This window comes from Penicillium macrosclerotiorum (assembly GCF_028827735.1).
Source record: "Penicillium macrosclerotiorum strain IBT 26536 chromosome Unknown utg000007l_segment0_segment0, whole genome shotgun sequence".
Lineage (NCBI taxonomy): Eukaryota > Fungi > Ascomycota > Eurotiomycetes > Eurotiales > Aspergillaceae > Penicillium > Penicillium macrosclerotiorum.
The window spans coordinates 3,698,340-3,724,366 of record NW_026643086.1 but is presented as its reverse complement, the minus strand read 5'-3'; the positions used below and the strand labels follow the sequence as shown (position 1 = coordinate 3,724,366).

At 47.8% G+C, this 26,027-nt stretch overlaps 11 protein-coding genes across 11 annotated transcripts; 6 read left to right on the top strand and 5 right to left on the bottom strand.

The window, feature by feature from the left end:
• Nucleotides 1-118: 118 nt before the first annotated feature.
• Nucleotides 119-1,138, top strand: N7462_008160 (PHD finger protein; the record flags this gene model as incomplete). Its single annotated transcript, XM_057079878.1, has 2 exons — nt 119-314; nt 381-1,138. 2 exons carry the CDS (start codon nt 119-121, stop codon nt 1,136-1,138), a joined length of 954 nt encoding a protein of 317 aa, XP_056932548.1.
• Nucleotides 1,139-2,451: 1,313 nt separating this feature from the next.
• N7462_008159 (glycoside hydrolase family 92 protein) lies at nt 2,452-5,138 on the top strand (the record flags this gene model as incomplete). The annotated part of the gene is made up of 6 exons (XM_057079877.1): nt 2,452-2,599; nt 2,672-2,704; nt 2,761-2,870; nt 2,929-3,755; nt 3,816-4,499; nt 4,556-5,138. 6 exons carry the CDS (start codon nt 2,452-2,454, stop codon nt 5,136-5,138), a joined length of 2,385 nt encoding a protein of 794 aa, XP_056932547.1.
• A 326-nt stretch (nt 5,139-5,464) lies between these two features.
• N7462_008158 (SDR family oxidoreductase) lies at nt 5,465-6,482 on the bottom strand (the record flags this gene model as incomplete). The annotated part of the gene is made up of 5 exons (XM_057079876.1): nt 5,465-5,548; nt 5,605-5,802; nt 5,853-6,227; nt 6,297-6,355; nt 6,407-6,482. 5 exons carry the CDS (start codon nt 6,480-6,482, stop codon nt 5,465-5,467), a joined length of 792 nt encoding a protein of 263 aa, XP_056932546.1.
• Nucleotides 6,483-7,118: 636 nt separating this feature from the next.
• On the bottom strand, nt 7,119-8,495 carry N7462_008157 (uncharacterized protein; the record flags this gene model as incomplete). Its single annotated transcript, XM_057079875.1, has 4 exons — nt 7,119-7,401; nt 7,458-7,653; nt 7,716-8,328; nt 8,391-8,495. Coding segments are annotated over 4 exons (1,197 nt in total), but the record flags the coding sequence as incomplete, so codon positions are not given.
• A 1,226-nt stretch (nt 8,496-9,721) lies between these two features.
• N7462_008156 (putative MFS transporter) lies at nt 9,722-11,462 on the bottom strand (the record flags this gene model as incomplete). Its single annotated transcript, XM_057079874.1, has 5 exons — nt 9,722-10,165; nt 10,224-10,697; nt 10,745-10,823; nt 10,888-11,114; nt 11,172-11,462. 5 exons carry the CDS (start codon nt 11,460-11,462, stop codon nt 9,722-9,724), a joined length of 1,515 nt encoding a protein of 504 aa, XP_056932544.1.
• Nucleotides 11,463-12,412: 950 nt separating this feature from the next.
• Nucleotides 12,413-13,993, top strand: N7462_008155 (glycoside hydrolase family 88 protein; the record flags this gene model as incomplete). The annotated part of the gene is made up of 3 exons (XM_057079873.1): nt 12,413-12,439; nt 12,500-12,649; nt 12,710-13,993. The coding sequence occupies 3 exons, from the start codon at nt 12,413-12,415 to the stop codon at nt 13,991-13,993; spliced, it is 1,461 nt and encodes a 486-aa protein (XP_056932543.1).
• Nucleotides 13,994-14,160: 167 nt separating this feature from the next.
• Nucleotides 14,161-16,692, bottom strand: N7462_008154 (uncharacterized protein; the record flags this gene model as incomplete). Its single annotated transcript, XM_057079872.1, has 3 exons — nt 14,161-15,157; nt 15,215-15,786; nt 15,847-16,692. The coding sequence occupies 3 exons, from the start codon at nt 16,690-16,692 to the stop codon at nt 14,161-14,163; spliced, it is 2,415 nt and encodes an 804-aa protein (XP_056932542.1).
• Nucleotides 16,693-17,981: 1,289 nt separating this feature from the next.
• Nucleotides 17,982-19,475, top strand: N7462_008153 (putative endo-polygalacturonase; the record flags this gene model as incomplete). The annotated part of the gene is made up of 1 exon (XM_057079871.1): nt 17,982-19,475. The coding sequence occupies one exon, from the start codon at nt 17,982-17,984 to the stop codon at nt 19,473-19,475; it is 1,494 nt and encodes a 497-aa protein (XP_056932541.1).
• An 873-nt stretch (nt 19,476-20,348) lies between these two features.
• On the top strand, nt 20,349-21,640 carry N7462_008152 (putative GPI anchored protein; the record flags this gene model as incomplete). Its single annotated transcript, XM_057079870.1, has 2 exons — nt 20,349-21,268; nt 21,340-21,640. The coding sequence occupies 2 exons, from the start codon at nt 20,349-20,351 to the stop codon at nt 21,638-21,640; spliced, it is 1,221 nt and encodes a 406-aa protein (XP_056932540.1).
• A 138-nt stretch (nt 21,641-21,778) lies between these two features.
• Nucleotides 21,779-22,588, bottom strand: N7462_008151 (uncharacterized protein; the record flags this gene model as incomplete). Its single annotated transcript, XM_057079869.1, has 2 exons — nt 21,779-21,843; nt 22,132-22,588. The coding sequence occupies 2 exons, from the start codon at nt 22,586-22,588 to the stop codon at nt 21,779-21,781; spliced, it is 522 nt and encodes a 173-aa protein (XP_056932539.1).
• Nucleotides 22,589-24,700: 2,112 nt separating this feature from the next.
• On the top strand, nt 24,701-25,946 carry N7462_008150 (chondroitin AC/alginate lyase; the record flags this gene model as incomplete). Its single annotated transcript, XM_057079868.1, is given in 2 exon segments — nt 24,701-25,079; nt 25,093-25,946. The coding sequence occupies 2 exon segments, from the start codon at nt 24,701-24,703 to the stop codon at nt 25,944-25,946; spliced, it is 1,233 nt and encodes a 410-aa protein (XP_056932538.1).
• Between the last annotated feature and the right edge of the window lie 81 nt (nt 25,947-26,027).

Below are 26,027 nucleotides of genomic sequence, written 5' to 3'. Positions count from 1 at the left end.
AGCAATCTCGGCCCAGTTTCGGCCCGGTACCGCGCGGCCGTTGGCAGCCGGTCATTCTTCCCGAAGCCGATCCCTCCAAGACCGTTTTCCATGCTTCTCTTGACTCGTCAGGGCGAAGATGCTGCGCAAACCCGATGGTCTCCAGTCACACGTTACGGGCCCAGGGGACTCGAACCAGCTGGTCTGGCGATCGATCGAAACGGACCATGATGCAAACGAGCCCAATTGGCGAGTAAAGAAAAGGCGCTCCATGGCATCAGGGCAATCGATCCTCTCAGGGTCCGAACAAAGTCGAATCTATCATGACTGGGTCGGTAAGTGACCTTGGATAGACTGTTGCTCTCGACCGAACCTGATGAGCTCATGTTTGTCCTCTGTAGAGGGCGGCAAGCCGCATCACTTTGTCTGCTCGGAGTGTCGTCTTCCCGAGAAGCTGATCGGATGTACGACTTGCTGTCGCTCCTACCATGCATCGTGTCTCTCGCTCCCCGGAAACCAAATGGCGGGTTATTTTTATTGTTCGGCTTGTAAAGAACAAGCGTGGGACCGGGTACCACCATCGCCGCCGCCGCCACTCTTGTCGCAGCCCTTGACGCCTGATACGCGCGGGGCCCCTCGAGAGAACACCCCCGATAGCAGTGAGAGCCTCTTCTCCAAAACGAATCATCGAGCGGGAGACGGCCATCCTCCAACTTCTCAGTCACCCCCAATGGTTTCTAGACGACCCATGTCTGGAATTCCATCGATGCAAACCGATGCTTACGAGCATGGCCCGTTGCTTCAGCAGCCGGCACCCATCTCTGACTTGTACCCGCACCTTCTAGCATATTTATCTGACTCCCGGCCTCCACGTAGTTCATCGGCTGCATCGGCAGTTCAGCCGGAGTTCTTTTATCAGCTGGATCTGATGATGCGAGAAGTCCAAGCCTACCGAGCATTGCTGGACAAGACTGCCACTCTACGGGAAGAATTTGCGAGAGTTCAAACAGAAAATATCCAGCTTCGAACCTATCTCAATGCCCGGTTGCCATTGCAGGAACCTACTTTCTCCGGTGCTTCCACCTGCGTTTCGACTCCACGGCCTCTGCCAGAAACCAGTGGAAGATCTTGGGATAGCATTGTTCTAGATATCATGTGAAGGATCCCAGCCTATATTTAGACCGATGCCGATGCCGACGCTGGAGAGAACGCGGTCGTTGCGCCCACGGTTTAGATTTCCGTTGCGCATATCAGTGCTTTCGTGCCCTTTGTCGGGGTAGTCTCCACCGAGGCCTTACAAGAATCGAACGATCTGCCGCGACCAGTGCGAATTACGCGGTTTTCGGCTCTTGGTGTGAGCCGTTGACCCCCTCGACCCCGTTCGGCGGAGCTCTGTCTGTCCACGTGTAACCCTGGACCAAGTCCAGGAGTCTGCGATGCACACTGGGCACACTGGGCACACTGGGCATTTCTGTCGCACTTGTAGGTCGTTCCGTCTGGATGCCGCCGGTATAGATCGGCCCTCCCTACTACGTGTTTTGTGTATATTTTTCAAGTCGACATCTGTAGAATTACCCCTATGCCTCCATGGGTCTCGAACTGCGTCTCCTGACAAAACAGGAGTCCTTCATTCCAACTCCAATGAGCACGGTGTACACTTCGATTCACCGCACGTAGCCGATCCCGTCGGTCGACAGCCGAGACGGTGCCATCCACCCTTTCTCCCTTCTCCCTTCTCCGTTCCCCACAAGGGTTTCCCCTCTTAGGCCACTAGGCGCATCGTTGGCATCGTCGACTTTCAACGTCGTGCGCGGAGGTTACATGAGCGAGGACTGACCCCCACTTCTCCTCTCGCGAAGCTTGTCGAATCTTGTTGAGGTATCTCCTTGGGACCCGCGTTCCCCGCAGCTCGGAGATCTCTGCATCTATTGATTCGCCCACCACGACCGACCGTCAACAAGGATCGGCAACCAGGAACCGGGGGGCTGCCCTGACCGTCATTATCATCCCCTCCTAACTCTTGCCTCACCCTGGTCGGCTTGCTGCTTCCAGTATGGATCGTGCCTATCGCGACCAGAACTGCTCGGCTCGGCTAGGTGGTTGGCGGGCAGAAACAAAAACGCGATGGAGGCACTGGAGCTATGAGCGCAGAGGTAACACCACGTTCGAGATGAAGAGGGGCCATCGTGCGGCGAGCCGATGTGACGTGCCTCGTTCTTGGGTTGTTTGACCCCATGTTGCCCATTGAGTCGCGACGGGTTCAATTCTAAATACTCCGACGCTCCCTCCCCAGAGGAGTCCAGCCCTGTCGATCAACACATCCACGCGCGTGGAATGTTACCCCCGCCACTTTAAATAGGCCTCCGGGACGGACATTGAGAATTCGCTGACGCTTTCACGGCGTGGTCAAACTGCTTCATAACTGCTTCGTATGCTTTGACGTCGCGTTCAGTGTTGCTGCTTGAGTCCACCATGCACCCACTCATCGTCCCCATGCGCCGAGACGCTCTTGTGGCAGCCATCCTGTATAGTTCTGTTGTTTTGGGGGCTTCAGATGCCTCGGTCACGGCCTTTGATGTTCTCGATTATGTCGATCCGCTGATCGGAACTGCAAATGGAGGTGCGTCATCCAGACCAACCACATACCCTAAGTAAACAATTGATTCAGTCGCTAATGTTTGACTCCTGGCAGGCCATGTGTTCCCGGGTGCCACTCTGCCTTTTGGTTGGTTATTCTTTGCCTTGGGCATTTGATCAGGAATCACTAAAACAGGTCCACAGGCATGGCTAAGGCCGTCGCCGATACGATCGGTGAGAACCAAGCGGGCTTTGCGTTTGATACCACACTCGTCACGGGCTTCTCACACATGCATGATTCGGGCACGGGTGGGGTATGACTTCGGTTGAATGATGTCTAATCAATGTAGCTTCCATTGCTGATGCTCGCAGTCTCCGTCTCTGGGAAACTTCCCCATATTTGCTCAGCCTTTTTGTCCAAACGACGATATCAACCAATGCAAATGGCAGCAGAACGACCGGGCCATCGTGTGGAATCGAAACTCGGTCAAAGCGTACCCCGGATATTTTGGTATCTCATTGCAAAACGGGGTTCAGGCAGAAATGACCACAACCAACCGATCGGCCCTGTATCGCTTCACCTTTGATGGAACCTCCTCGGAATCGCTTAGTCCGGTGGTTCTGGTGGACTTGATGGACTTGCCCCAATCACGAACGAACGGGAGAGCAGATGTGAACCATGCCACAGGCCGACTGAGCGGAAATGGCACTTTCAGCCCGAGCTTTGGCATTGGTAGCTACGACCTACATTTTTGTGTCGATTTCAAGGGTGCTCAGCTCCGCGATACCGGAACCTGGGTTAAAAATCGTGCAAACATTACCCAGAAAACGGTGAATCTTGAAGCAGACGGAACAAACTCGGCAGATACCCTCTCGGCTGGCACCTTTGCTCGCTTCCAACCCCCTGAAAACAACACCATTCTGGCTCGAGTCGGAGTGAGCTTCATGAGCGTCAATCAGGCCTGTGCCAACGCGGAGAGGGAACAACCCGACTTTGACTTCGAAGGCACCGTCGCTGCAGCCCAGGCTGCGTGGAAAAAGAAACTGGACATCATCACCATCGACGCGGATGGAGTCTCTGACGATCTGCAAACGGTTTTCTGGAGTGGAGCGTACCGAGCGATGATTAGTCCTCAGGACTATACCGGCGAGAACCCACTGTGGAAAAGCGATGAGCCGTACTATGATAGTTACTACTGGTGAGAAAACCTGGAGCCACCTCAGGGTCAAGCATCTGATACTAATGAACATGCGTCTAGTATCTGGGATTCGTATCGAAGCATTCATCCACTTCTAACTCTAGTGGATCCCCTTTCGCAGTCGCTGATGGTACGCAGCCTCCTCGACATTTATCGCCACGAGGGCTATCTGCCTGACTGCCGCATGTCACTCTGCAAAGGCTACACTCAGGGAGGCTCTAATGCCGATGTTCTCATGGCAGATGCATATTTGAAGAAGGTTCAAGGCATTGATTGGGATACCGCCTACGAGGCTGTCGTGAAAGATGCCGAGGTGGAGCCTGCAAATTGGAATGTCGAGGGACGCGGTGGCCTACACAGCTGGAAAAATCTAGGATATATTCCAACCGACGACTACGATCCCTATGGCGTCGGCACGCATACTCGTAGTGTTTCGCGAACGGTTGAGTACGCCTACAACGATTTCTGCATTGCAGAGATGGCACAGGGAATGGGAAAGAAAGATGACTACGCAAAATACATCACGCGCTCTGGAAATTGGGCCCACATGTTCAAAGCGGATCAAAAATCCAGTATCAACGGTGTCAACACCAACTTCACGGGATTTTTACAGCCTCGCTATACAAACGGTACCTGGGGCTACCAGGATCCGATTTTCTGTAGCCCACTGCTGAACTTCACTTCCTGCTACCTTAACCCCACTGGGCACGAAACATATGAGGGTAGCTCTTGGCTCTATACTTTGTGAGTAGAAGTCCTCTGTGTTTGCCGCGTTCATTACCTAACATTCTCAAAAAAAGCTATGCTCCACACGACATGGGCTCACTAATTCAGACTCTTGGAGGCCCGGAGCAGTTTACGGCTCGTCTCCAGTTCCTCCACGAGTCCGGGCTCCTTTACGTCGGTGACGAACAAGCCTTTCTGACCGTTTTTCAATTCCATTATTCTGGCCGACCCGCTTTGTCTGCCAAGTACAGTCACTCCTATATCCCGTCCCAGTTCAACACTACAACTGCTGGTATCGCAGGAAATGATGACAGTGGCGCAATGGGCTCATTCGTGGTGCTGAGCATGATGGGATTGTGGCCTGTCCCTGGTCAGGACGTCTATCTGATTACCCCACCGTACTTCAAAGAATTGAGCCTTAAGAATAGTGTCACGGGCAAGACCGCTACAATTCGCAACAGCAATTTTGATCCCAACTACAAGTCAATCTATATTCAAAGCGTGAAATTGAATGGTAAGAGCTGGACGAAGAATTGGCTTACTCATGATTTCTTTACTGAGGGAGGTGTTCTTGAACTGGAGCTCGGCTCGACTGAGAGCAAGTGGGGTACTGCGTTGGAGGATCTACCTCCCAGTCTTGGTAACTATCATAATTAGTGGTTTCAGGGGAGGAGCGATGAACCGCTTGAACTTGCATATATATCGCATTATTGGTCCTGGAAGCATTCGATATAGTGACTTTTTGTTGCATCCTTTAATGATTGCTCTGTTCATGGATTACTTCCGAATAGATTACTCCAGCAAGCTATATCAGAGAAACAGACACCAAAAATATAGGCAAAGTTCTTGCCTTCGGTTGGATCATATCCACCACGCTCATTGGGGAGGCCTCGATCGTTGTACAAGTAAAGGCAATCACAGGTATTTAACGGAATATGGCATCGGAATCATCCAACCCCCTCGCATTTTTCTCGCAAAGAGACTTATGGTAGTGTATACCCCCCATCAATCACAATATTGGCACCAGTCATGTAGCTGGATGCATCAGAGGCACAATAAACGTAGGCCTAAGATACGATTTTTAGCCCATCAGTCAGTTCTGTAGACTCTATCCAAGACTCACTCCCTTCAGCTCATACGCTTGCGCCATTCGTTGAGCAGGAATCATGCTATTCCACTTCGCTCGCCACTCTTGGGGATGAATGTCCAGAATATCAGTTGCAATGAACCCTGGCGAGATGCAGTTGACACGGCAAAAGTCCACCCACTCAACAGATAAACATTTGGCCATCTGAACGACGCCAGCTTTGGATGCGTTATACTAAATAAAATCAGTGAGACTAAACAATATCACACCGTATCTTAACTGACTGCTGCTTGTTTCTGAGGCACATTCACCAAGGTTGCGCTGACGGAAGCTGTGAAGATGACATTGCCATGACCTTGTTGCTTGAAGATGCGTGCGGCGGCCTGTGCGGAATAGAAGGCACCATCAAGATTCACTTTCATGATGTCACTCCATTGGCTGGGAGTGTAATCTTCGGCAGCGATGCACGATGTAATGCCCGAGTTAGCGACCAAAATATCCAATCTTCCAAAGTCCTTTGTAATCTGTTGGATAGTAGTCTCGATCTCTGCCTGGTTCACAACATTTGCTTGATACGCCGCTGCTCTCACGTTATTGGCAGAAGCAATTTCTGCAGCTGAATTCGCGGCTGTGTTTGACGAGTTATATATGATAGCAATCTAAAGGTTGTTTGCTGGCGTTAGATAGCTTGGATTCACATCATTTAAGTTTTGATCAGGACGACTTACATTAGCGCCAGCTTCTGCTAAAGCGCGAGATACTTCAAGGCCAATTCCACGGGCGCCACCTTAAGAGCTATGATGAGTTTCTTGTTCTTGATAAAGGTGACGTCTCTTACCTGTCACCACTGCCACCTTTCCTGTAAGGTCAAAGGCTTTCATAACATGTTTATTTTCGGGCTGCGAGAGGACCATTTTGGAGAATATAGCGACACATTCAAAGCCAAAGACTTTTCGTGTATAATGCTGCTTTGACAGCTAGAAAAGAAAGGATAAAAAGACTGCTCTTTTACATTAGCCAAGCGTCCGAGATCCAGAGATCCAGTGTACGGAGCACTCTCGCCCCTTTCACCCCGCACGTCGGCCCATCTCCGAACGGATCCTGTTGGCCGCGCCCGGCTCGATGGTTCCGCCCATCGTTTTCTGACAATCTAGAAATTTGTTTATCATCATAATTCCACAATTTTGATAGCAGGCCGAAAAGCGGTGAAGCTTCTCGATATTGATCTTCATTCGGTATATTAGATACTAGGCACTCTTATTCAAGGCAAAATGATTCTCAGGGGTTCGCTGTTGGGCCTTGCAATCAGGGTTTCAGCGCAACTGTTCTCTTCTCAAAAGTTTTGAGTCTTGTCTGTTTATAAGGTCTACATTCCTCCAATAGGGTCCTCATTGAGAGGCTCAATCGTCTGCCAAAGCTTCAATGCTCACATTTAAACGGGTTCAAGGAGGCCACCTGGGGGCATAACGAAGTAGACCATTTAAGTGACATCATCTTTATCTACGCAATTTGAGAACATATGGAATACACTCAAGAAAACGGTATTTGTTTCAAACTTCCGCGGTATCCACCATTTCCCATCGTGCTTTTAAAATTTCGTATGACTTTCTCATGGGCCAGGCACAGATGTCACTTGTCATGTCGATGATACCAACGAGAGCATCTCTCTCTTCCTGGTTGGTAAAATATTCACCGTATAATTTAATCGCAATGACTGCATTGACGAGTGCAGGCTGTACGCGTGATATATGACACAGTGCAATGCCGCAAATGTCGAGAACGATAGACCGGACCTGTGCCTCTGTTCTTCTATGCACAGCTCGATTTGCGGAACTAAAATCAGTTTAGCATGATCCAAGGCAGCTCCTAGCAAGGTTTATGGTGCATACTCAAGGTGAGGATTTTCCGCGGTCAAAATCATCTGTGCCAGTCGAAAATGTTGGATGGCTGCCACCTGTACATCAAAGCTATACCAAATCGTTGGGAATAAATCCCCTTTCGCTCTATCTGCATTGAGCTGCAGGAGCGGCTCAAGTTCTCCCAAAGAATCTTGATGTAGTTGCTGTTCTTCAATTTTGAGTTGAGCTATCAATCATATGATTAGTTGAATTTCGAAGGAATACGTATTTTCAGATGACAAGACATACTCCATTCCTCGGCTGACTTTTGGCCCCACCGCCATGTTGCAACCTGGCCAGCAAACATGATCATATGATCTGCGATTGAAGTGTTACTCCAGCGTCCAGGATCGAAACCTAGGTAGGGAACAGATTCCCTTGTTAAGGCATAGTATATCTCTTGTCGAACAGTAATCCAGTAGGCCGCATTTGCAAGTGAGCAATTGTGAGGAGAGGCACTCATAGAGTCCATAATTGTCTGAGTGATTCCCAGGAAGTTTACTCGACTATATGTCGAGTTCTCAAGCTCTGTTCTATCCTCATCCATCTCCTCCTCCATTTCTTCATACTGTCTTAGAATTACCGTAGCCGCCATTATATTCTCATGGTGAACGGGATCCTGGATGTTTGGAAATTCGATCAAATCTGGAATACACTTTAACATGTATTCAAGGGCACTGGACTTCTTCAAATTTGGAAGAAGCTGTCCTCTGTAGACTATGCCGTGCGTCGTTTTATATTGTGGAACTCGACAAAGATGCCGTGACGAAACAGCAAAAATGGCATTTCTGAGGGTGTGGCAATGCTGTGCCCGGCGGGGAACAACAAATTGGAAGTGTCGCTGCTCATCGCAGTGATCAAACTATGTCTCGTTATTTCTTAGATTTCCATCTTGAAACGTTGTTTCCATGGGTGTTTTCATACCCATGGAGATAATTCCTCGATAAAATATCGAATCAAGCAGGATTCTTGTACTCCTTCGATGGCACTAGTGACTATAACACTGGTGGGCGAGTGGGAGACAACACTCTGGGTCTTAGAGATATTGGTTGCTCCAAGTACGGAAATTTGGGATTCTACCTCATGTGCCGACTTTGAAAAACTTCTTCTTATGTGGCAACTTGCATCTGTGGCGTTTGAAGCTGGTTGCTCTGTATGATGAGTTTCTTCAAACGGAGTTGGAGAAGAGGGTCGATGAGTCGAAGATGCTGGTGGTGATTGCTCTTGAATCCGATGGAGAGCAGCGAATGGGCTGATATCATAATCTATTTCGTATGTGTTAGAAGTAGCAACGCTCCCATTATCATGCTCCGGGTATCTTGGCGAGTCCAATGTAGGCTGACTTCTGGAGCCAGAATCTTCAGGTGTAATTGTTTTTCTGGTTGCATCGAAAGGCTTTGCGGACGTGAATTGATCCTCAGTCGAATTTGGAGAACCTTTGTGGGGTCTCCAGTTTTTTGGTCTACTATTAACCCATGTTTGGCGATTTGAGAAGCTAGAGTCCAGATTTGCCGTCGACCCATGTCGAAACACTGCTTTCCTCTGCACTGGTTTGCAGAGAAGGCCTTTGGTCTCACACCGTCTGCATATTGGGCTTCGCTTATCACCTGTTTAGGAATCAGTACATGCAAGTGAGTCGCCCACTATTCACCATCAGCATTTGTGGAGTGGTTATTACACTTTTGGTGACTTGCTATGAATCAATCTGTTAGTAATTCATTGGCGCACGCCTGGGAAGGTAATTACCACGGCAATTTAAACAAGGCGCTTTGACCAATTGGTCGGCGGGCATTGTGACTTGTGTGATGCTTCTTACAAAGATGTTCTATCAGACTGCTCTACAGAGCGCTGTATGTTGGATGCGATTGAGAATCGGTACGGCATCAGCTTCCCTGCCGGGTAAAAACCGAGGTGTTTCGTTACCCCGCACGGAATCACCAAGTTTGGCAAGAGATCCCGATTGCATTACGGAGAATGTGCTGCAAGTGGGCCTGTAGATGTGGGCATTTTTAGCAATGATTAAAAGTGGTAGACATGGTGCATGAAGGCTTATGAGAAGAGTAGGAGAGTAGAAGTTGTACCATCACCATGAATTATGGCGATAGTAGCAGAGATGCATAATCCACTTTCTCCGGCAGTATATTTGAAATTTGAAATCCAGTACTAGTATTTAATATCTCTGATGGTATAAGTGGCGACGGTCTGGCAGATTAGTGTGCGAAGTTGGTACAGCACTCCCACCACATTTCCGCGCTCTAATATACATATCGGAAATTCGGATTCTCACGGTCAGTAAAATCTTCGAATGCCAATTCATGTGAGATCTGCGTTGAGCCCTGCACCTTTGAGCGATTACGTGCGATCAAGATGATTCTTGTCAAAACCACCAAAGCAACGTATACAGCGTAAACAACGATATGCGCTAGGAATCCATGGAGATATCTAGGCGCATCTTTATTCTGGAATATCTGAGGGGCAATGAGATTTCCGACAGCCCAGCCGATAAATACCATGGTCATTGTAATACCCTTCTTGGTTTGGCCCGCCACGTTGCGTGTGATTAGCGAGATAATCATATTTCCCTCGGCCAAGAAACACTGTGTGCAGTAGAAAGCAATTAGCATCCCGCCGGCGTTTGAAGCAGTCGGTGTAACAACAAGAATTATAATTGTTCCGATCATAGCGGGAATCGCGCAAAGCTGCGTTGCCATCAGCTTTTCAGGGTTTCGGAGAGATTATACAATATTGTGGACCTACGATCATGACAAAACATGTCTGCTGGAACCTTTGGGCTGCCCATGCAGACCCAAGCATCACTCCGATAGTCCATGCCCCCTGAGCGATATTAAGCAGCTGCGTCTGTAGGAGCGAAAACCCGAATTGCTGAATAATGAGGTTGGAGAATACACCCAGGCCACCAATGACAAGATTAGCTGTGGTGATGAGCATGACACAGCACCAAACTAATGGGTCCTTGAGAGCTTCGACAACCTGGTATTTCTTATACTCTCGATTCTGGATACCAGTCTCGTTATTACGCACTCTCTCAATCATTAGACGCTTATCCGCTTCGCTGAAACACTTTGCTGATAAAGGGCTGTCCGGGAGAAGAATGGCAATGAAGAAGGACCACACGCATGTAGCCAGGCCCAGAACTAGAAACAATAGTTGCCAGTTCTTGATCGGCCCATCGGTAAAATGTGACACACCAAATGCTAAGAGTCCACCAATCTAAGACTGATTAGTCTCCATATTTAGAACAGAGGACTTATATTTACCATTAAGGACACACCACTCATGCAATACCAAATCGCATTCAAGACTGACTGCTCTTCTCTCTTATACCACATCGCGGTCCTGATTGCACAGAGATGAAATAAGCGATGATACAATGGGAATATGTGACTGTAAGTATACTCACATCAACATCATAGCTGGTTGTACACAACTCTCGAAAAATCCGAGGAGGAATCGAACAGCCATCAGTGATTCGAATCGAGTTGATGCAGCGGAGCATGTCACTATAGCCCCCCAAAGAAAAACATTGATAGAGAGAATCTTTGCTAAAGGAAATTTCTGCAGCATGAGGTTCTGAGGATATTCGCCCACTAGGATGCCGATATAGAGGATAGTTCCAAGCCAAGAATACTAGTCGTATGATGATTAGCGATATCGAAAGAGTGCTATAAAGCAAGAAACACTCACCTCCTGTCCTACCAGGTGGGCATCCTTCTTAATTCCCATGATAGAAGCATAGTTCAGAATTCCCTTGTCAAGCGACTGGCAAAAATAAGTGATCACTTGGATGACCAGAATGCGCCGAGTTATTTTCCAGAAGAGTTGCCTATTGGTGGCAGGGTCGATATCGATGACAGGATCCACTGCTAGATTATTGGCCTTCTCTTCTATCTGGAAAGGACCAGATTCCATATTCGGATTCGAGTGCAACTCCTCATGATCAACAGTTGCTTCCATCTCGAATTTGGTTGACGGCATTTTGTCGTGAAATACGGAAGTCTACAAATTGCAGAGCACAATGTTGCAGACCAGAATCAAGCACTGCCTTTCACCGAGATATTTGTAGCGCTTCACTATCTCATTTTAAGATATAGCATGATATTACGTATGCTCGTGTAGACTAGCCGGAAATTTGTCCGCAATCCCCGGAATTTGGATTTTCTTGAGTCGAACGAATGAATGATTGGAGTCCTGCGGGAACTGGCGCCGGAGCGGATGCCGGCAATTCTTCCGGACAGTGCTAGGTGGAGTTACCACACTGGCTTGGAGGGGCCAAGGCGTTTTCAATCGTGAAATCACGATAGTCGGAGATTTCGCTCGCCAATTAATTCCGTTAAATTGGGTACTAGCATCATGTGAGATACGATGCGATCGGACTTCAAACGTGAACTCAAACGCGAACTGCAAAGCCGAAATGTGTCTGGCCTCACAATCAATCCTTTCGTTTCTTCTTCCAAAAATTTCGGACCATTCTTGATTTTCTTAGCTTTACTTGGTGACATAGAAATAATCTACCCTGAATAGTTTGTGAATCGAAGTCTACAGATTATTCTAGTGTGCTTATTGGGAACTTAGCATGATTCATACTAGAGTAGGAAGGATCAGTTGAGCAAGCGGTGATCTGGAACCGCATATTGAATTTATCAAACAGCCCCCACCAACTAATTCCCCTGAGAGCTAGCAGGTAAAATGGAGTAGGAGGCTCTCGGCTGCAAGGGACAGAGCGTATCGTTCTCTTAGTGTCTCTACCTCATTTGCAAATGAGACGGAGCATATACCGGATCTTTTCCGGATGTCACAGCTCCGTGGTGTATTACTCAAGCAGGAAAAGAATTCGGTATAAGATTCATAAGAATAATCAGCGGTAGCAATTCGCCGGACGATAATCGCCTTTGACGTCTCTGTTTATACGCCATCTGACCTTCACCATGCCATTAGATGAAGAACCAAGCACGGTGCGCCAAAATCCAACCTCTTTTTAGAATCGCTCAATACTAAGTTGACTTACTTTAAAGGAGCCCGGTGTGAAGCGAGCAAAAACAAGACCTACTAAGCAAAATGGGAACTACGAAATTCAGACTCAGACAGAGCGTGCGCTACACGCTCTTTACTCAGAGTCTGTTGTTGCAAAAGTATGGCATGTTGCAGCAAAAGCACTGGGAAGTGTCAGTTCTTCAGAATTCATTGAATCCAATCCAAACTAATCTTCCCTTCAAAAAACCCAGAGCAAGCCACCAGTTCTATTTCCTGAATATACCAGTAGAGAAAGTGCTACTTATGTCTATCGTCAGCTCGATTTTTGGACTTCCGGTTTCTTCCCGGGGTCTCTATATCTCCTTCTTGAGCGCTTGGTAAAGTATCCTCAAGATATAGTCTCCTTTCAGCCCCTCGAAAAGAACAGTCATTCATCGAAGCCACACCCACTTCAACTCGAGCATTTGTGCAAATGGTGGACTGCCAGCCTACACCAGAATGCACTTAAGCGCGACACCCACGATCTGGGCTTTATGATCGGGCCATGGGCAATGAAGGCCTGGGAACTTCAGCGAGACCCAGCCGCGTACAACAGCCTAGTAGTGGCAGCAAACTCCCTAGCCAGCCGTTTTAATCATACCACTCAATGCTTGCAGAGCTGGGATGTCTGCATCACTAATCGGTATTCTTTCACCGATCCTTCGAAAGATTTCCTCGTGATAATCGACAACATGCTGAACCTTGATCTACTATTTTGGGCTTCACGGAAGACGTCAAACAGATCGCTGTATGACATCGCGCTAGCGCATGCGAAGACAACCCAGAAGCATCACATCCGAGCGAATAAAACAACCTTCCACGTGGTGAATTTTGATGCTGAGACTGGTAATGTGAAAGCCAAGTTCACAAACCAAGGTTACAGTGATGATAGTTGCTGGGCAAGGGGCCAGGCCTGGGGAATATTGGGCTTCATGCAGACGTTTGAGTGGACGGGTGAAAAGACCTTCCTCGATACAGCAAAAGCGCTGGCCGACTATTTCCTCACGCATCTCCCCGCCGACGGTGTACCCTACTGGGATTTCTCTGCGCCTGTCACGGACGCAAGCCCAAGAGACACTTCTGCAGCTATGATATCTGCATGTGGTCTTTTGCTGTTGTACAAGGCGATGAAAGGTACACCATGTGGGGAGCACTATCTACGAGAAGCGATGAATCTCGTTGATGCTACAGTCGGGAAGTTCTTAAATCCGCCAACGCTCCAGTTCCAGACAGTCGAGCCTACCTCCGGTGTTGAGGTCTATCATGAGGGATGCACTGGGAATCAGTACGATAATGGCTTTGATAAATTGACGGTAATGGATCAACATAGTGCAGAGCCTGGCGATACCATCCTGCATGGCGCCACCATAAACAATTATGAATTTGCGCCTCGGCGTTGGTCTAATCACGGACTTGTCTACGCTGACTACTACTTTCTCCTCTTCGGCAATATACTTCTCGATCTGGGCTTGGTTAACGGCGTGGCTCAAAATTGATTAACAGGCATACATCCCAACGAGGGTATAGGATTTGTCATAAAACATGTTATATAGAATTCATAGAGAATCATATGTTCAATCCCGTGTCCCTGGCTGTTTTGCGATTAAATGCAAGCTATCTGCCAGGCATACAAAAGAATTCTCATGAATCTTCAAGATTTCTTTCAAATATTTGAACCTTTCGTGTTCGCAATTTGACTCTCTATTATCGTTCCACCGTAGCGACTGATCCTTTGCCCTGGACTCGGGGTCAGGCAGAAGACCTGGAATGGATTATCTTGAGGACTTCCAATGCCATGCTCAATGTTCACACTGGGGCCTTGCCATGTATTATATTTTTGATGTGCTGGATCCATCGCCATCGTTGACGCTACTGTGTTCCCAGAAGTCTGTGCAAAGAGTGATATGGGATCAAATCGTGACATTGCAGGGAAGTCCTGTTGGAAAGCTGGCGGAAGCGGTGGGAACGCCAAGCTAAATTGATCGATATTGGATGGCTCCTGAAGTGTCTGTTTGTTGATAGCTCTTGCAGGGGGTATGGAATCTGCGGCTTCAGGATAGAGTAACGAGCCCTCGGGAGGCGAAGCTTCGAAGCTGGGTTTCTGGGATGGTTGTTCTTTCGACTCATCTGAATACGCAGTTTGTCTGATATCCAAGCTCGGCCGAGGCGCGGCATCTGAGTTATTCTGGGCTTCTATAAGACGCTCAGCAAATATGGCGGCCAGATTTTCATCCCACGGATTGCTCGTTTCACTCTTTCCAGTCCAGCGATGGGAAATTTCCAGTAGACTTGCGATCAGTGTGTCAAGTACTGGCGTTAAAGGGATTGCATTGTATCTCGCATGAGCAAGAAGCATTCTACCAGCAATAAAAAGACAAAACGAGAATTGAGGGTTTGTAAATATTGGCGAAAATGTCAAAAATTGATGTCCAATCGTTGCAATCTCGGAAGCGGCCTCTAGGCAGGTCTCAGCAGATGCAGAAGATGGCAGCTTAATTGCACAAGCTTGCCAATGAGCTGGGGGGTATGCAATTGCTTGATGCAGAAGAATAACCGCAGTGTTGTGGGTGATATGAGCTAACGTCAGATTCGGGTCCATGACTCCGTCACTATTGAGGACTGAAGCTTCCCGCCACTTCAAGGGCAAATATAACTTCCATCTAGTGATATAATATTAGTACAGAAATGCTCCCAATGGGTGTTTATGAAGTGCTCACTGAATCAGGCGCAGATCTAATTCTTTAAACTTCATGAGCCACATCCGCACTTTTTGAGAATCGCTGACAACAAAGGCATGATGAAGAAAGAAGTTTGTCACTAGAGCAAGTGATTCGGTGGCTTCTATATTGTATGCAAAGCCACCGATGGCGTCTTGGTCTTGGGGATTCGAGGATGCTCGATCCTCATTCAGGGCAGAGCTGCTCCATGCGTTCCCCCTGGAATCTGAAATCCCAAAGTAAGGTGCCTCAACCGCCTGTTCTTTCTCCCACAAAGCACCTTCGCAGGGCAAGCGGCGTTTAACATCACCACTCGTTAAACTGATTTTCCAGCCGGTGGAAACACTGCAAAATCGGTCCATCAGGAACACAGTCCAGAAAACCCTCCTGCGTTCCTCTGTTTCGCTCCATGATTCCGAGGGATTTAAGAAGACCATTCGTCGGATCAAAGTCTCCCCCTTTTTTGTCCCTTGGTAAAGGGCATCTTCTTCGACACCTAATTGCAGCTTTTCCACCGTACCCACCATGCTTCCGACAATTGACCATGACGAGGGCCCGCGACCCCGACCGATCTAGATTGAGATAATGCACTTCAGTATACGATATCATCATGCCAAGAATGTTGAACTCACAGTTTCAAAAGCAATGATGGCTAGAGCCTGCAGGTTCTCAACCGAGAAAGTCTCTGTACATTCCAAAATGACCTTTTGGCGGCTCTTTTTGGCGATTTGGATTTTGTAATCATTATCCTTTAGAAATTCGCTTTGCGAGAATCGGGCGCATACTGCTATGATAGCATGAAGGACACAGGCAATTCGTGAGCGATGTTCTGGTGACTGCATACGCTCGCGAAACTTGGCCACATGTAGAACCGGAATCCAGGGGTGAATGTTCACATAGTAGAAGTCGACCAACTCGATCATGACTTCCGGTGGCAAGACTTCCGTAAGATCGTCGTCACTCACTTCGTTCCGTCGTCGGCGCTTGACTGGGCGAGGGCTTTCTCCCCTGTCTTCCTGGCTAATATTTTGCACTTGTTGGACGTCTTGCCTTTGCTCCCGCTCCGCAGAGCCGCCAAGCTCGAGTAGGCAGGCTTTCGATTGCTCTCGTCGCTGTTCCAGGTGTGTTTCACCGGTCATGTTCAGCATCGGAATTGGAAGAGCTGAGTTTGGATGAAGCGCTTGCCATATTTGTTGCCATAGCATCTCCTGCCCCAGAAACATATTCTCAAGCGTTTCGATGCGGCGATAGAGCTGGTCAACCGCACCTGCTCGAAGACCAGGCTTCATTCTCCTATCATCATAAAGGCAGGAGACTTTGAAGCGTACGCATTGAGAACATGGCTGAGCGCGATCGCATCGCGCCTTTTTCTTGCGGCAGGACTGACAGGCCGGCACGTCGTCGTCGGCCTTACTCACGTCTGGCGGTTCGATGCCGTTCGGCTCACTGCCGCTGGTGTGATTGGACTTTGGCGGCATCTAGACTGGCAGCACGATTCTCTGACTAATGGACGGCCTCGTGAGCCCCCGAGTCATGTCTGGTGCGATATATCCGCTGGTTGACGGACGACACAGGTCGGCGCGGGGAAGTCAGCTTTCCCCACAATCCGTCGTGCGATTTCAGTTCCCCAACGTCCCCACTTGGAAGCTTACCCGGCCTGCGTCGTGCACGGTGTGCCTGGGCTCATTGACGTTCGGTCGAGATTGCAGGTCAGAGAGAATGAACCATGGAGCGACCGGTCGAAAAGGAAATCTCGCAGACTGCCCCATCTCCTTTTGATGCGAAGTCCTTTCTCGCCAAGGCTCTGCAGTGACCCCCGCTCGGCATGTTTCCCATCCTGGCTTCGGTTCAGGTTTTGAAGGCAATGCAACAATGCAACAATGCACGCATATCTTGCCCGGTTGCCCCCAATTTGATGTCATTTACCTAGGTATACAAGTCTAGAGACAATCGTTGCCATCAGAAGTTCATTATATATTTGACATGGGGCAGTCCGCGTATCCGTGTACGGGAACGGGACATGCTTTCGCCGGTTTGACAATCGAACTACGTGTGTACATCGCTTCTGTCTGTGTACATTGATGAACCTTCTTCGGTCCTGCATATCCCTCTTATTTGAAACCCACCGATGGATAACCATATAGGCTGCAGACGACTCACAACGAGGTATACTGCTTGAAGAGCGGCCAAAAGCTAAATCGGTGGCAAGGGGAGCAGACCAGCCTCGTTGATTCTTTTGAATGGCGATGTTCAGGCGAACATACTATGGCTAGTGTATAGGAAATGACTCTAGATCTGGACACTCGCATTGCTGCCATCCTTCACATTTAGTCCGGCCGGGAGCGATGCGAACCCGACTGTTTTTGCCAAGTGGAAGAAAGTAGATCATGCATCGACTTCACAGACCTCTTTTGGAAGAGTGAAGATATCTACGTCCAAACTCAACACGTAAACCAACAATGAATTTTTTGGTCTAAAAAGATCCGAGGTAAAAGGGTCATGCAATTGCAAGCTCCATTTTCTAGAGATGCTGGAGGGCGCTGTCTTTGGGAAATGCCTTGGCAGCGGCGTTACGTCCGGAGAATCCCCCGGCTTTGGGCAGCCATTGGTTTATACCACACTGATCAACCAGTGACTTTTTCTGAAACTGGCCATCTTGGTTCGCATATTTTACGGGCTCAACATTACATACTACATCATACTTATCTTCAAAAAAATTTGCCGGCAGAGCCCAACCCTAATACCTCCGTCTCAACTTGTCCCAAAAATGCCTGGTGCTTCATCAATCAAAATCTATCCAATACCTGTTGGTCTCCAGTCCAACGAGAATTACTCGATCAAAGTTCGCTCAAGGGGGGATTCATTAGATCAGCCATGGTATCAGGTACCTGTATACCCAGTTGAGGTGTCTAATGCCAGCACAAACTCCGACACATTCAATCATTACTACGTGGGGATGGCCTCGTTCGACTTTAATGGACCCATTCAGATCCGCGTCACATATAATCAGGGACCAGTACATTCGGCCGTGATAAGACCTATTTCCCGTGGAATTTTAAGCCAACTGTACGAAAACACCGTCAACTTCTCTTTCGACAGGGCTCAAGATGTCATGCTCGAATTGAACGGAAATAAATGGCAGGTCCTACACATTATCACCAACGAAATTGACGACAATCCACCCGATCAGACGGCGGAAAATGTTTGGTATTTTGAATCCGGTCTCAATCAAGGAGCCGCTGCTCAATATGCTACTGACGGCGTCAACCTTATGGTGCCTTCAGATACCACGGTCTACCTTGCTGGCGGATCGTTTATCAACTATCGGCTAAACTTTACCGACGTTTGCAATAGCTGTGTTCGAGGACATGGCTTCATTCTTGGTCCAGAAGGTGGCTTTGTCTATCGAGAACTCGGTGGAGCTATTCATATGAGCAGAGCAAGCAATATTCGAGTCGAGGGGATCACATCCTTAGGAGCAAAAGGGTTCAGTCTCTCCGCAGGCGAATGTAATAACGTTCACGTGAATCGCTATAGGTCATTCACTTCAGCAGGGAATGGTGATGGTATCGACTTTTTTTGTTCGTCAGACATTTTGATCGAAAATTGCTTCCTTCGAAACTCAGACGATAATATTGCCCTCTACTCTCACCGTTGGGACTGGTATGGAGATTCGCGGAATATTACTATTCAAAACTGCGTGTTGCTTCCAGACATTGCTCATGCCATCAATATGGGCACACATGGGAATCCAGACAATCCTGAAACCACCAGCAATATCAAAGTGAGGAACATTGATATACTTGATCATGAAGAGAATCAGATTTGGTATCAGGGATGCCTGGCCGTGACTGCTGCTGATTCGAACACGTTTCACAATATTGACTTCGAGGATATTCGGGTAGAGAGAATCACTAGGGGCCAACTTCTGAACGTTCGTGTCATGCACAATATCATGTGGAGCCGGGCTCCCGGGAAACTAATCCATAATATCACGTTCAAAAATGTCTCTTTAAATACAAAGGACTCAAAGGTGGTGAACCCATCAATGGTGATGGGTTACGACGAAACTCGGAAAATTGATGGCATTACTTTTGACAACCTCAGGATTGGCGACAAAATTATCCATGATGGAATGATAAAGCCAAAATGGTATATGGTTTCAGACTTTGTTCCTTTGTTTGCCAATGAGCATGTGAAGGCTTTAAAGTTCATCCAAACATCGGAATGCAATGAAGCTATATCCCCATACAGGTGTTAGAAGGCAAGGAGAATGAAAAGAATTAACAAGATCATTCATATGGAGTTTTCTTAGATTAAAGACGATGCTAGCTCTGTAGTTCGTTTTCCAATATCAGCTTCATTTCGACCTGAGCGAATCTGAACTATGAAATTTATAGAATTTGGTTATTCAAAAACATGAACAGTAACGTCAGTCAGCGGGATGAAGTATACCTGGGCAGGTGGAGCCAGGAGTTTCAGAATGAGCCCGGCCAGCAAGCCAATGTCGTACCGATGCAAGCCTAATGAATCTAAGGGCTCGAATATTCCAATCAAAGAACAGTAGAGATATACCTCGATTTGTTTTTTTCTAAGAAATAAACGAGAGGTCTCTGGGAACAGTTTCGGGCTTTCTCTGTTCTCTGTGATGCCGGAAGTCCTCCGGAGAACGGCCCGGCTACAGGAGATGGCCCACAAGGTCGTTGCACCAACGCCTCGAGCCGTTTCAAGTAAAACAAGATATACGTAAGCCGTGCAGATCCCTTCCCGAATGAGCGAAATCTTTCATTTCCTTCCCCATTTACCCCTGTGTTTGTGAAACGGCTCCAATCGCTGCAAGTCATGTATGGGGTAGAATATTTTAAAGGCTTTACGACACAGTCTGCCTGTATCGGCCAAAAGACCGGCGCTTTTGACATCGATCATGGCTTTACTTCTTGATTCTTACTTTCTCCCTGAAGTTTACAAGGATAGTATCCCGGCATTATGATCGAGAGGCAGGAAGAGGGGGTTTGAAACATCTATTTGAAGCTGGTAACAGCCCAGATTGAACCATACGATCGTTTCGAAGCTACCCAAATAGACAGTCAACATTTCTCATTGTCATTTCAGTCTACGCCACTCAAGGGACATCATGAAGTCCAACATTCTCGCAACATTGCTTGCATTTGTTCCCCTATCAACTGCCAATGGGGCGAATCTGCACCTCCCCAAGCACAAAATCGCCCAAAACAGATTCACACACCCAGGAATTCTTCACACGGCATCAGATATTTCGCGCATTGTCTCCAAGGTCTCCAGCCAGACCGAACCGTGGCTCACAGGCTGGTATAAGTTGACAAATAGTACATACATCAATCTGGGCTACACCCCGTCTCCAAAGACCATCGTCTACCGCGGCTCAGACGGCACGCATTCGGAGAACTACCCTTCCCTGTATAGAGATATCGCTGCAGGCTATGCCATGGCAATCTACTGGCTGATTACCGGAGACACAAGCTACGCCGATAAAGTCGTCGAGATCCTGGATACTTGGTCCTCAACCTTGACCGGCATCTCCGGCTCAACGGATATGTACCTGGCCGCAGGCATATACGGTTATGAATTTGCCAACGTTGCTGAACTCATGCGCGGCTACTCCGCCTGGCCCGCTGCGAACCTGACCCAATTCATCGACATGATGGTCAATGTCTTCTATCCCCTCAATCATGACTTCATCGTGAATCATCATGGGGCCGCTATCGACCATTATTGGGCTAATTGGGATCTGTGCAACATAGCCTCCATTCTCTCGATCGGTATACTGTCGGATAACAAGACGATGTATGAGGAAGCGATCACGTACTTTATGAGTGGAGCCGGGAATGGGCAGATCGAAAATGCGATTTGGGAACTATATAAAGTCGATGGACAGTCTCTGGGACAGGGTCAGGAAGCAGGGCGGGATCAAGGGCATTCAATGCTGGATCTTGCCCTACTTGGCCCCTTTGCCCAGGCAGCGTATAACCAGGGAGATGATATGTTTGCATATCTGGATAATCGTATCTTGGCGGGGTGAGTTATCTACATCTTCGTGTGAACTCAATTAAAATCATGGAATGTCAAAAGCTAATTATCAATGCTAGGGCTGAATACGTGGCCAAGTATAACCTGGGATACGATGTGCCGTACACGACTTACAACAACAGCGACGTGACACAAACCGTTATCAGTAATAGCAGTCGAGGGGAAATTCGACCTATCTGGGAGCTTCTTTACAACCACTTTGGAGTTCTCAAGGGATTGAATGTGACTTACACAAAGAAGTATCGTGACATGGTTGTCAAGGATGGCTCTGGTGCTGAGGGTGGCGGCGGCAATTATGGGAGTACAAGCGGGGGTTATGATCAATTAGGCTATGGAACTCTTCTTTACACCCTTGATTGAATATCAAGTGATGTTTGACAGCTAGAGGTTTTACAGATGGCTCACAGATTGAGCTCTGAGTCGTACATATTTCTTCCACCTGGGGTAAAACCTCAGCATCGCCACATATCAGTCATATGGATTATTGATGACCGCGAGTTAGGAGCTATCTTCCAAGCCATAAGCTAGTCCAGAGAAGAAGCGGTCAAAAAGAATGGTATAATCTGTGAGCGAAGTCGTAATTGAGACAAGATTTCCCAGTAATGTTAGCTCCGGTCTTAAATGGGAAGGCTTCGAGAGTCGCAATTGAAGTGATTTAACAAGACCTCCAACTCCAACTTGACATCCTTCCCTAATTTTCCGACGGCTGAACCAATTTATCCCGCCAGGATCAAGTATCATGCAGGCTCTCTCCTGGCAGCCCGCACAAACGTACTGGCTGCTGGAAGAATAGTTTTCCAGACCGATACATTCCAAGTGTTGCCAAGCATAGCAGTTAGAACAACAAATACCATGCGTCTCCAGTCCAGTGCGCTTGCCACAGCAAGGTATAGAGGACTTCAAACTGAGCACCTCGATGCTCTTGAACCGGGATTCCGAAGAATAGTAGCAATGCTCAGCAACGAAAGATGTCTGCGAAAATGCAACGGTATCTTGCGGTTCCAGTTCACGAAGAATCATCTGAACAATCTCAGGCGGCATGTTGATGGGCCACTTCTCCCTGTGGGCGCGAGGCTTCTTCCAGCAGTTCAATGTTAGAACCCGGTTTAGAGCACGAAACCCAGGTGAACATCGGTTTGCCGAATCGTTGGAAAGCAATATTAACCTCCTAGAGGCCAGAATAATCTCGCGAGAAAGTTTGACGAAAGCGACATAACGTGGTGAAAAAACAATTAAGGGAACGTTGTCATGCCTGAGCCGAGAGTCGCCAATATATGACTCAGCTTTTGAGACGGCTTCGTTTACCATGTCTTTGGATTCAGTGTCATCTTGTAAAACAACAAGGTTCCATGAAACCAGTAGACGTCCGCGTCAGGGTAGCTCCAACGGGGAATCAACGCAAAAAAGATTGGAAGCTCAACGTTGCAATCAAAAGACACCTGAAAATTCCAGGCTGCAAGACGGAGGAAAGCAATGCATAGTATCCTGAATACAGGAGAATTGTATCTCCATGTTGAAGGGTCATCGACATAAAAGCGCCAAATAAAAGGAGGTCGGTAAAGAATCGCTCCTGTAGCTCGTTCATGGGTGTAGGGATGCCAAAGTCCATTTCCAACGTTTCGAATTGATTTGCTTGTGCCTTGCTGTTCTCACAAATATCTTTGATAAACATGAATTGAGGTTTCCGCACCATATGGTCATTTATGCTAGATGTCTCAAGGATCTCGGTGAGATCCATCCGTTTTGCGGAAGGCGCCAATGATTCGTCAAGCTCACTCCATAACGAGATTGTGAAAGTGCCTGCGTCTAGATCGACAGTGTAAACATAATCTAGATTCGAATGAAGTAGGCTGGGAAATAGGACTGGTTCCCATCCTTCAAGATTGTCGGGCTTGTGGCATAAACATTTGATTGTTCGCAATGTAGAATCATCGCCAGGGTAACTTATCCGCGCTCGAGGGTAATAGAGGCGGTACCATTTTCCTAACAGAGTAGGTGAGAATTTGCAAGTCATCTAGTGCGGACTATCATTGACCATTGATGTGTAGGTTCCAGCGTCCTCGACACCCCATCTTTTTGATAAGGTCCCGGAGGGGAAAGTGCGTTGGGATTTATGGATATGTTGGGTGGTGGAGCTGTCATACACAGTGGACTGCTATAATCATCGAATGAACAGCTAGGCAAAGTTATTCTGCAGAAGTTCAAGTAAGAAGTTCCAAACGGTTTTGTATCTATCTCGTAAAGCCCTGATGCCTTCAGACGTCAAATCTGGCCCGCGCTGACACGCTGGTTTTAACGGAGCAATATTTTACCTGGGCCGACAGTGCAGTGGGCGGTCAAGCGACGATTCGCCGTCATAAGAGTGAAAGGAGGCCGTTTCTAGCGCCAGAGCGTGTCATTTACAGCGTCAATTTCACAGGTACCATATTCTAGTTGTAAAATGTTAGCGCTACATACGGAGTAGCTTGGAAGGAGTCGAAGTATACTAAACAGGTTCTGACCTTCCCCACACTATACCTTCTGCCTTGGAGTAAAATTGTCAGACTATGCCGTGGGACCAGATCTGTGCAACCTCGCAATTGTCGGACCTGCCCCGGGACCTACAAATTCTTGTCAATATCGCGAGCCTTTTTAAGTAAAATTTAATCTAAACTTGTAATCTAAGATTACCTAATGTATTTTTCAAGCATTATTCTTGATTTGCAGTCCACCAGAAAGAATACCGTATTATCCTTTTGCTGTGTCACTGTAGAGTGTGCCCATTTTTCGTGGTCTAGCAGTCATTGAAAGTCCGACATGCACGCTTAACACAATCGAAGAGCAAAAATGGGAACCAGGATAAAGGGAGCCGAGGCAACAATATTCGATATGCAAGTGATTTATATCATCAAAAAATAGGAAGAAGTCATATTTCCTGCCTCTCCGATTGAAGCGACAAAGCTGAGGTTCCTGTAATAGGTCCTTTCACCGCCACTAGCAGTACGAAAATGAGGAGCCCGAGGAGTTACTCCTGAGAGAGACTGTATTGGAGCTCCATTTTTGTTTTCTGGGCTCGATCCCGGGATGTTACGTATTGGGTTCATTCACGGCTTTCATTGCACACAGGGAGCGGGCGGACGATCACCGGGACATACCCCGGAGCTCCATTTGAATTTGTATTCTAATTCTATATTTTCAACTTTCAAGAAAAACCCGAGGCATAAGTGTACAGGTTCAGCCACTATTCTCTGATAAATAAAGCTCTTTCACGGCCTATTAGTATTAGCCCAACAGAGAAACTAGTTCCTATGACACAAATATGCGAGCTTTTTGGTGGTGCTTGTCAATCGTACCCGCCGTCCAGGGTCTTGTCCGCGATATCCCAAGTTTGAATGGTATGTGTACAGGGTGCATTACTCGAAAGCCTATGACCCTTGACGTATGTTAAGATCCCTCTCCACTGCAGGACCGGTGATGATCGTCCCCCACACTGCGGGCTCAAAGAACCGAACCAATCAATTCCAACATCCTGGACTGTGGCACAGTCATGATCAATTGGAAATGATACGCAAAAATGTCCTAGCGAATGTCGACCCCTGGGCTTCCGCTTACACTCGTTTCTCTAATGATACCTATTCCCAGCCCACCTACACCATGCAAGGACCTCACTCGGTAATTAGCCGTGGAACTGTAAGCAACTATACCAGTTTTTCCAATGATGCGAGGGCTGCATATCAGAATGCAATCATGTGTAAGACAATATCTTATAATTTTTACTCACCCGAAGAAGACAACAGCCAGGCATCAATGCTGATACCCCGTATGAACTCTAGGGTACATTACGCGCGACCAGGATCATTGGAATCGATCAGTCACTATTTTGGATGCATGGGGCTCGGCTCTAGAGAACATTATCGGTACTGACCGCTCACTTCTGGTGGGAATAGAAGGACCTATCTTCGCCAATGCAGCTGAGATCATGCGCTGGGAAGGCGGAGGGGTAGAGGCTGGTTCAACATGGAAGGGGGGTGCCGGCTTCAGCATTCAATTATACTGGTTATTCCCCCGTCAGAGTATCATCATCGGTCAGGCAAACTACGGGATGGCGAGTATCTTCGGTCTTCTCAATTTCGCCGTCTACTTGGATGATCTCGCTCTTTATAATTACGCCCTCTACGCCTATAAGAATGACCCGTGTGCTGGGGTGCCTCACAATTTCCTGGCAACAACGGGACAGAGCTCAGAGGCCGGGCGAGATCAAGTGCATGTTCAAGATGGCCTGCAGTGGCTGGCCCTGTCAGCGCGGGTGGTGGCCAACCAAGGTTATGACTTATTCCCTCTGGATGATCACCTGTTATTTACCGCATCCGAATATGCTGCCAAATATAACTTAAATTACACGGTACCCTATAATCCCTCTTTTTATCGATGCGAGGCCGTACTGGTCAATGGGCCATGGGCAAATATCTCGGCCGAGAATCGCTACATTGGATATCAGAACGGAGCGACTGCGCCTGCCTGTTGGGGGTTGATGTACTATGAAGCTTTATCCCGCGGTGTGGATACCCTGTGGACGTTGCGTGCAAAAGAAGTCTATGATCAGTCGGTAGAAGACCTGGTCTCACCAGTAGATCTTTTCAGTTGGGCAGACTTGCTTTTTGCGACCAATGCGCCACGGAAGAGCTAGTATTGTCAACTTTTCATATGCTATATTAGAGAGTATGGCGTAGATTCCAGGTCCAAGACCGAAATGAGGCCTATTCATAAG